General features: G+C 42.5%; 1 protein-coding gene across 1 annotated transcript; it reads left to right on the top strand.

The window, feature by feature from the left end:
- The first annotated feature begins 5,829 nt into the window (after positions 1–5,829).
- CST11 (cystatin 11) lies at positions 5,830–8,665 on the top strand. Its single transcript, XM_019718664.1, has 3 exons — positions 5,830–6,054; positions 6,665–6,769; positions 8,582–8,665. Exons 1-3 carry the CDS (start codon positions 5,830–5,832, stop codon positions 8,663–8,665), a joined length of 414 nt encoding a protein of 137 aa, XP_019574223.1.
- The last annotated feature ends 3,668 nt before the right edge of the window (positions 8,666–12,333 follow it).

Below are 12,333 nucleotides of genomic sequence, written 5' to 3'. Positions count from 1 at the left end.
CTATTTCCCCATGCAATGGAATGTGGCTGTGTGCCTGTGGGCCAATTCTGAGCCTAAGCCCCAAGGAACAAGAGCTCCTGAACTTGTTCTCTTGGAGGCCTGTCACATAGTGATTAACAACCTCTAACCCTGTCCTCTCCCCAGAGAGGATGGAGTGTAAGACAGAAAGTTCTGACCCTCTAGTCATATGATTGGTTCCCCGAAATGAGCCCTCATCCTTAGTTTTCCCAAAAGTGACTTCATTAACATAAACTCATGTGTGGTTGAAAAAGTTTTGTTATGAATAACAAAAAACGCTCCTTTTACCTTTGTACTCCAGAACAATTTCAGGGGCAGAGACAAAAAACAAAAGATGCTTCTATAGATGATATCTTAAGGGCAGAAAAAACAGCTGTACATCTCATGACTTCAGTTATTGTTTAAGTTAGGAAAAACAGAGCTATATATCTTATATTTAACAGGCTACATTCTTCTATTATCTTAATCAAAGTATAATTCTATATTCTTTCCTGGAACTGCTTTATAGGCAGCCCTCCCCCCTCCCCCCAGGATATGACTAACATTCTTTCTTAATCTTTAACTATTGGCTGCTTCGTGACAGCCAGGGCAGCAACAGCTCTTAAAGGGCTAATTTTATAATTTTATCAAAAAACTACATTCTAGTATATCTAGTCTTTTATGACTTGCTATTGGTTTTAAGGAAAAAGTTGTCGCAACAAAGGCCTCAGCAGGTCCCCAGTGGAGATGTCCCCCGTGGGAAAGTGGACTGGGACTTTGTGCCCCCTGAATCAAGCTTCCTGGGATTCAGCAGAGCAAAAAGAAACCCAAGAACAGATGCTCCTTCTGAAATCTTCTGTAGTTTTTTATTCCCTGATTATAAACAGTCTGGAGTTCTCAGTGGTGATCAAGATTTCCTAATGACAACACACAGAACCTTAAGATGAAGAAAAGCAAAGAACAAACACCCCTTTATAACGTTCAGAATACCCCTTAAATGCTTATTACATGTTTAACAATTTTTCTCTAGGGTGGGAAAGGGGGAGGTGAAAAATAAATTGTGATTAGCTATTATTTTAACTTACACCAAGAGCTACGTGGGCATGCCTTTCTCCAACTGGTAAGTTTTATACAATTGCAATATGGAAATCTCAGTGCAAAACTTGTGCAAGCTAGCTACTGAATGCTTCTGATAAGAACGGAGGACTTGCCTGGCCCATCTACCTGAAATAAGGTGATGGCTACATTGGATTTACCTGCACAGCTATGGTCCTCAGACTCTGAGAAGGGCATACCCATGCCTTGAGAGCTGACCTCAGTTCTGCTCTCTGCTGGTTTTACTTCCTCCCCCACATGGAGGAAGGTCATATGGAGCCGGGGACTCCTGCATTAAGGAATCTCATCAACACTAGGGCTGAGTCTGATGAACATCGCAGTATATCCAGAGCTGGTGGCACATCCCACCTGCAGCTGGTGGCACCTCCCACCTGCAGCTTTCATGGGGAGTCAGGGGTCACAAGTATCAAAACACCTCTATTTAACAGAGAACAGTAATTTCTGGGGGAATATACTGTAGGGTAGAAGATTATGCCATCCCAAAATATGCCATATTGGCATAAGAATTATTTTGAACTGAAGACAATTGAAAAGCAGGGATAAAGAAAGTTCTCTACCTTCCTCCTATTTGCCTAAAACCAGAACATATATTTATCAAGGTGTCACCCTTCCCTTTTCTATCAGAAAGAAGAGAAGTTAATTACCACAGTCAACTCGAGATCCCGATCAGCCCAGAGGCACCACCAGAGGAATCTACATAACCTTACCAACTAGCTCTTATCTTCCATTAGTTTCCCCCATGTATTTACCATCTCACAATTTGCTATCCCAGAAGCTCAATGTCCCTTTGCTTTGTCTCACGATTTCCCTACAAATTTATCATTCTTTTGTTGAGATGCTATAAAAACCCAAGTTCTAACCATCCTGTTGAGTTAATCATCACTGGTTGTTCTCCTGTGTATGCGCAATGCACATGTTAATAAATTTACATTTGTTTTTCTCTTGTTAATCTGTCTTTTGTCAGTCTAATCCTCAGTCTACGCCTAGAAACCTAGGATGAATAGAGGAATTTTTTTCCCTTACAATATCATAACGCATGTAAGTATTTCTTTATTGGCACACATTTAGGCTGCCCAGTGTGTTTTCCTTTTCTAAAAAATAAGTGAACATGATTATTGACATAGCTGGTATCTGCTTTGGTTTCCCTGAGGCAAGGACTTGAGTGTACATGGATTACTTGGGAGGTGATGCCAGCAAGCACAGAGAGAGGAATGAGGACTGAGACAGGAAAGGAAGGCAGGGAGTACAGGTGTGTTAATGAGCAGGTAACTACAGCAGGCTCACCTGGGGCTCAGTCCTACCAGGGACCACTAGGAAACTATGGAACACATGCCTCTGGGTCAGCCCATAAGAGGCCTGAGGGAGATGCAGTATTTATATACCACCTCCCCAGATGCTCCAGAAGAAACCTCCTGCAGAAGATGACCCTGGAACAGAGTCCAGGAAGATGAGTAGATGTTAGCAAAGTGAAGAGGGAATGCCCCACGACTGAGCTAAGGCAGGCATGTGGGAGACACAGGCAGGAGGCCACGTGCTCTAGGAAAGGTGGACAAAGGGAGTCCCTGAGAGCTCAGCCTCTCCTTTGTGGCCAAGCCATTCCAGTTGGTTCCCAGACCCACAAAAGGAAGCCTAGCCAAACCAAAGTTCCAATCTTCAAGGTTTGGGAGACCATCCCTTCTGGGAAGAGTCTTGATGAACATGACTTCCTCACTCTCACCATAGTGCAGTGATATGCTTGTGCGCCTGGAAGATGGGCAACTTGGGCAGCCGACTGACTGATTCCCCATTTGAATCTGCTCTGAGTCCAGAGAGCTGTTCCATTGGCTGGACAAATAGTATTTATGGGACATGAGAATCAATCCACCTGAACTACGGGGAACCATGAAGAGGCACTAGCAGGGCAGAAATGCTATCAATTGCAGGCACAGAACTTACGAAATTGCTGGATTTGGAGAGTGTGTAAGGAGGTTTAGAAACCAGCCAGTTGAACTTCCTCACCATGTCCATGACCTGAAATTACAGTTTGGTGGTCAGATGACGTATTCCAGCAGAGTGATTCCAAGCCTGTGGCCACAGGCACATTAGACAAATCTGTGTAAACTTGAGGCTAAATGTTCTGTCCAAGGTTGAGCAGGAAGCCTTTTTGACAGCTAGCAATTACCATCCCTTCCACTTTCAATCTCAGCATCTGAACCAGTCAGTGGGATGTGAAGAGCCTGCTGACAGGAAGAATGGATTTTTTTTTTTTTAATGAGATAAATGTGCTAGAGAAGTGCACCCATCGATGAGTATCCCTTACCATAAACCCATTGATCCGTGTTACTATGAAGGGTCCATGGCAGAAGGTGGGACAGAAACAATGAATGATGACTGGGTGGGACCTGGTGGCTGATTTGGGGGCTTCCAAGAGACAGAATGTGGGATTCCACATGGTAGTATAAGAGGACTGAAGACAGTGAGGTGGTCCTGGGTTTGAGGAGTTTCTGTTCACAGATTTTCAAAGACATTTGCAGCAACCAGGTAAAAATATAGTATCAGACCTCAACATAGGGTCCTCGAATGAAGGGAAGTGTAAGGGGGTCACCTGTTTGGAAGCATTGTACATGGCCAAATTCTTAGTAGCTCTGAATATAGAAAAGGGATTCTTAATTCAGGTCGTGAGGCAAGGCATATGATTTGGGGATCTATGACCTTCTAAAGATAATGCAACATTTCATGTCAATATTACTGAATGCTAAAATGGAATTTCTGATTGAGACAGATTTCAAAGTGAGATGCCAGAGAAGAATGAAAAGTTTCTCACAGTAAGTGAAGATACCTAAGTAGCTCACCAATATTGACAAAATAAAATGGTCAGGACTTGGAGAGCAAACGGGATGTTTTAAGCAAGGTGATCTCATGTTTGACCCCTCCAAGAGAAGTGACTGACTGCTTTCTGGCCGGCAACCAAAACGGGCTGCACTGGGACTATTCACAGAGTATGAAGTGGGAGTGATGCCAAGAGGGTCCACACACTTCAGCCAAAAGAAACCATAGCATTCTCAGGCTGAGGGGGGGCAAGCACCAGAAGGAAGAGAGAAACATTGTGCTGCAGTGACAGGAGAATAATACCCCCCCACACACAATGTCCCCATCCTAACCCTGGGATATGAATATACTGCCTTTAAGGGAAAAGGGGACTTTGTAGATATGACTAAGTTAGGATCTTTAGATATTGAGATCATTCTAAATTATTTGGGTTGGCCAGATGTAATCACAAGGGTCCTTGTGAGAGGGCTGTGGAGAGTTGGAGAGGGAGATGTTACCAGGGAATCAGAGGTGAAAGAATCAGAGAGAGATCGGAAGGTGCTATACTCCTGGCTTTGAAGATGGAGGAAGAGACCAGGGGCCAAGCAGTGCAAGCAGCATCAAGAAACTGGAAAAGGCAAGGAAATGGGCCCTTCCCTAGGGTCTCCAGAAAGAACACAACCCTGCCAACACTTTGATTTTAGGACTTCTGATCTCCAGAGCATTGCGCTGTTTTAAGCCAATGTTGGTGGTAACTTGTTACAGCAGTCGGGAGAAACTAACACAGCTGTCAAAAGAACTGAGAGGAGGGGTAACTAGCAGTGGGGGATAGGGGAGAACCAAGAAGGGACCTGTAGAACAGTCAGCTTTATAATTCCACCAAGTTTGGGGAACACTGAAGCTGGAGCCAGTAGGAACTTTTCAATCCCTCTGCCCCTTTTACCTCCCCTAGTACCAGCACCAGAAACCTATGGTTGTGTCACAGTGGAGGTAGAGTAGCTAGAGTAGATGGGGGAAAAGAAAAAGAAGAAATCAGTTCTTCCCACATGCAGGCCTTTAGGAGGGAGCAGCAAGCTTTCAACCACATTCAAAGCTCTAATCATATGGAGAGGCTGGCATCTTAATTACTGGACTGAGGCTGTCTGTATTGTCTGATAGTGCTATGAAATGTTGCAGGGGACAAACAGCATGGCTGAATCTATCTGAAAGGGCAGTGGAAAGTGAAAATAAATCCACAGCATGACTGCACCCAAAAGTGGATCCTGCTCCCCATGTAGGCCACATCATCCATTTTCTAGGGGTATCACCTTTTCCAAGAGGGCCCATGCACCTCCCAAGGTTAAGAATTATTAATACAGAGGGGAAAAACAAGGTTTGGGCTTGAGGGAAGGCTTGTATCCTGGCCAGCCAGGGAAGTGGGAAGATAAGACAGGAAGAATCAAAGGACAGGGAAAATGTTATGTTCACCCGGTTCACTTGTTCATGCCCCACTGCTCTGGGATCTGGGTTCCCTGTGTCTCCACTGCTTCCTATCAATCTAAACTTCCCACGGCCTTAGCTGAGGTGAGCTCAGTGGACAGAGGCCTCTGACCTAGCTTCTACCCACATAATGCTGGGACAGCACAAAGCGGGTGTTACTGAGAGAACTGCCCCCAAAAGAGAAGAAATGGGTGTTTGCGTAAGTGTATGTCTGCGAGACACAAATGCATGTGAAAGGAACGAGAGGAAGTGAGAGCGAGCTTACTAACCACTGCAAAACCTCCCTGCTCTTCAGGTTCAGCTGCTGCTGAAGAGAATGGGGAGGAGAGCTGTGGGCATCTACCATAGGTAGGCTTAAATGCAGCCATGCCAGACAGGGTCAGTGGGAGCCGACTGGCCCCTGGCAGGACATTGAGGAGGCTCTTCCTGTTCTTCCCCAGCTGAGGTGCCATGGCCAGACCCTGGCAGGTCTCACAGATTCTGTTGGTCATTCTGGTGGCCCTGGTGGCCCTCACATACCAAGCAAGGAAGAAAACCTTTATAAGTGTCCAAGAAGTACCTGCATCAGAAACCTATGTGATAGCCACCATGCAGTTTGTGACCAATGAGTTCAATAAGAAAAGTGACGACAAGTACAGCTTCCGGATTGTGCGAGTCCTGAAGGTCAAGAAGCTGGTTAGTGGGTTCCTCTCCCCTCTCCTCACCATGCCCCTATGCCAAGGGACTGTTGGCACTGTGGAGCAAGTCCACTCAAGTGAAATTTAACCTCACTTAGTGTGAAGTGGGCTTTTTAAAAGAAAGAAGTTCACTGGAGAGGGTAAAGTTAAGTCACTTAGATGATGTCCAAGACCAGGGGTCAGTACATAGTGGCCCATGGGCCCAAACTGCCTGCTTTTGTAAGTCATTTTATTGACTCCCAGCCACATCGTCTATGTCATGTCTGCTGCTTTCATGCTACAATTGCAGTTAGGTACTTGCAACTGAAGCCACATAGCCCACAAAGCCTAACTGTTTACTCTCTGGCTCTTTGTAGACAAAGTTTACAGATTCTGGGCATAATTTGGGTTCTCCAAAGAATGGTTTTGCCCACAGAGTGACTTCTGGTGAATTCTCCTCAAATGACAAAAGCAGGCATGGGAGTCAGAGGGTTAGGAGAGCGAGGAGCCAACCACTATGTCCAGGATGGGGTCCTTGACCTTGGGCACTATGGAAGGAGTTCCTGGCTCCAGATGCTATGGAGAAGGAGAAGAAATCCTTTTGTCTCCTTGACAATTGCTTCCCACAGGTTACTGACCACATGGAGTATCACTTGAACTTAGAGATGCGGCGGACCACCTGTCAAAGACTGGAAACTGAAAACTGCACCTTTCAGGAAGGAGAGCTTTACAAGGTACTGGTTGAAAGCCCATTAACTCAGAAAGAACTCATTTTCAATGGGGTTTTCCTGTGGTATTAGGATGACAGGGTAGAATTATTGGGGATATGTGTAAGCTTGCTTAAAAAGAATGCAGGATAGCACCTACTTTCTCAAAACAGAACAGTGAAGGTGAGAGCAACCCAGATCCTGCCTAATAAGCACTGCTCCTTTGTTGCTAAAAGAATTATGGGGAAGTTGGAGGGGTTCAGAGGGAGGAGCTAAGTGGCTGAGCGACTGGGCTACACTCTGGGGCTGAGGGAAGTAGTTAATTATTAGTAATATTTTAGCAGCCAGTGGACCTCACTGGTACACCTGAAGGAGTATCTGAACATCAGCTGACATGAGCACACAATCACTCAGCTGCTGGCCTCTGTTCCTTTCATCCAGCAGTGTTGGAGAAGATAAGAAAATGAGTTCAGAGACAGTTGCACTGGTGGTAGGAGTGGGCTGAGGTGAGGGAGGACAAATCTGCATGCATGTGTGTGATCTGCTGAGGAGCCACAACCCCCCAAAAGTGGCTTAGTCCCCAATAGACTTCATTCCCACCCAATGTTGTCACATCCAAGGAGGCTGGCCAGACCATTATTGTTACAGTGTGCATAGTCAGGGTGGGCCCACATGAAAGTCTCAAGGCCTACAAGCCCTGACAATTACTTCTGTTTACCCAAACGAGTTAAAATGAGGATGATCCTATGTCCCACCTAGAATGGTCCTGATTTACAACTAGCTTCTTAGTGTAATCATTAGTGGCATCCACATTTGCTTGCAACGTGTCTGGTCCATAAATTATATGATAACTCTAGTTACAATAGCCTGGTAGCCTGGGTGCTCTCAACACAGAAACATATTCATCCATGAGCTTCCTCCTCACTTTGTGCACAAATAATTCTTCAAAATCTCGCAAGGTAGAATTTTTGGGTCTTCTTTGAAAAGGATCATGAAATCTATGAAAAAAAATTGAAGACGACAGTAAAATTACTGTCAAAAAATTTTTACTTAAAAAAATTGAAGTAAAATTAGAGGATCTTATTAATGTGATGGATTTGATTGGTGGAGTTAGTATGCTGATTTCTATTTTAGGAGAAACGTAAATATTTAAGCTTCCCCCCCAAACACATACATACACACACACTCCCTACCCTAGGCTTTCCAACGAAAAGCAGTAAAACAAAATTGTACTAAGAAATTACAATAACATGCAAAATTTGTTTATTGATTTGTCATTATGGGAGGAGAGGAAGTGAAAAAGGAAAGGGAAATCTTGAGAGAGAATAGGGACAAGGGACAGAAAGAAAGAATGTGATGAATGAGTGCATGATGGACAAATGAAGGACGGGAAGGAAGAAAGGAAAGGTGGATGGATTGGGTGAAAAGAAGGTGAAAGAAAGGAAGGATAGATGTGTAGAAGGAAGGATGGATGGAGATGGATGAGAGAGTGGCTGGCTGGCTGGATGAAGCCAGTACAGGCCAACTAAGGAAAACTGTGAAGTAAACAACACATGAGTAAATTTAAGACGAAAAAGGAATCAGTGAATATGTGCGAGGAGAACACTTTATTTCTAGTCTCCAAGTCTAAGTACAAAGAGAAGGACATTTTCTGGGATGATCTCAGCCATAATACTATCGGGTGATTGAAATCAAAATAAAGGTCAAACTATATCTAGATTGGAGGTGTGGTGAGGTGGTGCCGTTTTCCCCATCCACATGTGTTATATACCCTTCTTTCCTGTTCTAAATTTTCACCTTGCATGTTGATCTTTTTTAAATATTGTTTTTGTTTTTTAGCAAATTGAGTGCTTCTACTCAGTGTTTGTTGTTCCCTGGTTTGAAAAGTACAAAATTTTGAACAAAAACTGCACCAATGGCTAAGTGTCCTGGAGCACACCCCTGTGATCACTACACGTGAAAGTATCCTGCCATAAACAGTAATTCTCAATATAGAAAATAAATGTTCGTTCATCTATTCTCTTAATGTTCTTAATATGCATAATTCCACTTTTCCCCTAAATTCTTTTGTTCATAATAACACATTCTGAAGGTCTTCTGAGCCAGGGCAGTGTTGGAGTCCAAATGAGGTGACATAAGTAATTCCTCGCCTGATAGCCAATATAACCTGCATGACAACAGAACTTCAAAGCTACTTAATTGAATAGCCAAGAGATATTGGCAATATGGTATCTCTGAGGGTCCAATGAAGAGTATCCCCTTCCTTGTCTAAAGTACAAAAGAAGAAGAAATAACACAAGTAACTAAAAAGACAAGGGCCTTTGTTACTGATAAGGACTAGGTGGAAGATGTGCTTCATTTTTACAGGAAAGTGCTCTTTCTAATACTACAGTGTAGAAATGGACTTACACCCCCAGCCTCAGCAACATTGGACCAGAGCAGTTCTCTTCATAGAGAGATTCCTCTCCCAGAGTTTCCAAAGAAAACATGTGGCCCAAGTGGGAAGGAGGAGGACCTGGGCTACAATGGCCAGTTTTTTCTTCCCAAGTAGACCAAGCAGATTCATTTCTCTAGAAGAGGAATGGTTGAGGACAGAGAAACCAGGAATACTACGTTAAGGGGCTCTTCTTCCATGGATGGAGAATAAACATTCCCCACCCAATAGCATGGTTCAGGATTTTAAACAATGTCACCAGGCTCATCTCTCCACTCCATTTCCTCCATGTGGTATCAAAAGGGCTGCCAGCAGCTCACTGGGTCACATCTGTGCTCATTTACATTCCTGAGCAGAGAGGAAAAACTCATTCCAAAGAGCTCAGGCAAAAGCCTGGGGGCTTAATATCATTGGCAAACTCTATGTACTGTGGAACACATACACACACACACACACACACACACACACACACACACACACACACACACTCAAACACACGACATTCATCTACCTAAAGAGAGAGGAAGCTGGGATATTTATGCAACAGCTCTAGTCAGGTATTGGCTGCAGGGCAGCTCCTAAGAACACATTAACTCCCTGGAACCTGTGGCCTGGGGCCGCTCCAGGACAGAGTAAGCAGCCAGAGATAAAGGGACCCAGGTGCTGGCATTTGGAACACGGGCTATTATACACCGAGGATAAGACATGAAAGGATTTAAGTCCAGCACCAACAGGATAACTCCTCATACATGTGAATTGTGCATTGAGATGCACAGTGGTCAAAGTCTTCACAAGTTGGACACAGACCGGAGCTTTGAAAGAACCATTTTTTCCCCACCTTTTACTCCCCGACCAGAGTTCTGGAGTGCTCAGGATCCTGTTTCAGGTGGTCCCCAGGTGGGATTCCCCTCCACCAACTACCTGGGAAAATGCTAACCTACAATTTTCTCATCTTCAACTGACAATAACAGTACCAATTTCTTGGAGGTAGTTATGAAGATTAATTATGATAATACATGTAAATTGCTTAACACAGTATCTAACACAAAGCAGATATTAAAATAAATGTTAACAATTAGTAAGAATACTGGCATTAACAGTACAATTTAATATTGATCAGCCACTCAACTCTCTTCTGGCATTTTTGTTACTTTGTTGGAAGGCAAGGATTATTATCCTCAGGGAAGATTAAAGGGAAGATTAAAGATTTGTGCCCATTGATCTTTTGGATTTCTCAACTTAATGAGTTTTTTAATATTTTTTTATTTTGAAATAATTGTAGAGTCACAGGAAGTTTCAGAGAGGTCTCTTTTACCCTTCATCTACTTTCCCTGGTTACATAATTTTTATAATTATAGAAAAATATCACAACCAGGAAATTGACATTAATACAATGTGCATGTGTCATTTTGTCACATGTGTAAATTTATGTGACCACTACCACCAAATACAGAAATATTCCATCATCACAAAGATACTCTGTACTACCCTTATAGTTACATCTCCCTTTCCCCATCATCTCAAACTCCTGACAACTACTAATTTATTCTCCATCTCTATAATTGTGCCACATCTAGAATGTTATATGAATGGAATCATACACACAGTATGTAACCTTTGAGATTGGTCATAAAGCCCTTGTTATTTCATGTATGAATAGTTTGTTCCTTTTGATTGTTGAGTATTATTTTATGGTATACTATGATTCAACAGTTTAACTATTTACTTCTTTTAGGATATGTTTGTTGTTTTCAAATTTGGGGCTATTACAAATAAAGCTTCTATGAACAATTGTGTACGGGATTTTTTTGCGGACATAAGTTTCCATTTCTCTGGGTTAAATGTTCAGGAGTGCAGTTTCTGCATCATATGGTAAAACATATTTTAAAGGTTGTGTTTTTTTTTATATAAACTGCCAAACTATTTTCCAGAGTGGATGTATCATTATGTAATGTTCCTCTCTATACCTGGAAATTTTCTGTGCTCTGAGGTCTACTTTATCTGATATTAATATGGCCTGTACTACTTTCTCTTTTTTTTTCTTAATTTATGTTTAAAATTTATTGGGATGACAATTGTTAGTAAAATTACATAGATTTCAGGTGTACAATTCTGTATTACATCATCTATAAATCCCATTGTGTGTTCACCACCCAGAGTCAGTTCTCCTTCCATCACCATATATTTGATCCCCCTTACCCTCATCTCCCACCCCCTACCCCCCTTACCCTCTGGTAACCACTAAACTATTGTCTGTGTCTATGAGTTTCTGTTTCTCATTTGTTTGTCTTGTTCTTTTGTTGTTTTTGGTTTATATGCCACATATCAGTGAAATCACATGGTTCTCTGCTTTTTCTGTCTGACTTATTTCGCTCAGCATTACACTCTCAAGATCCATCCATGTTGTCACAAATGTTCCTATATCATCTTTTCTTACCGCCGAATAGTATTCCATTCTGTATATATACCACAACTTCTTTATCCATTCATTTATCGAAGGACATTTTGGTTGTTTCCAGGTCTTGGCCACTGTAAAAAAAGCTGCAATGAACACTGGAGCACACGTGTCTTTATGTATGAATGTTTTCAGATTTTTTGGGTAGATACCCAGGAGAGGGAATGCTGGATCATATGGTAATTTTATTCATAATTTTTTGGGGAACCTCCACACTGCCTTCCATAACGGCTGCACCAGTCTGCATTCCCAACAGTGTATGAGGGTTCCTTTTTCTTCACAGCCTCTCCAACACTTGTTATTATTTGTCTTGTTGATGATAGCCATTCTGACTGGGTGAGGTGATCTCATTGTGGATTTTATTTGCATTTCTCTGATGATTAGTGAGGTTGAGCATTTTTTCATATGTCTATTTGCCATTTGTATGTCCTTTTTGGAAAAATGTCTCTTCAGGTCCTCTGCCCATTTTTCAATTGGGTTGTTTGTTTTTTTTTTTTGTTGAGTTGCATGAGTTCCTTGTATATTTTGGATATTAGCCCATTATCGGAGGCACTGTTTGCAAAAATCTTCTCCCATTCAGTTGGTAGGGTCTTTATTTTGTCGATGGTTTCTTTTGCTGTGCAGAAGATTTTAAGTTTCATATAGTCCCATTCGTTTATTTTAGCTTTTACTTCAATTGCCTTTGGAGTCAAATTCGTAAAA

This window comes from Rhinolophus sinicus, chromosome 13 (assembly GCF_057876585.1).
Source record: "Rhinolophus sinicus isolate RSI-liver-muscle chromosome 13, RSI-T2T, whole genome shotgun sequence".
Taxonomy (NCBI): Eukaryota; Metazoa; Chordata; class Mammalia; order Chiroptera; family Rhinolophidae; genus Rhinolophus; species Rhinolophus sinicus.
Note: the sequence above shows the minus strand (reverse complement) of the source record. Positions and strands in the feature narration are given on the sequence as shown.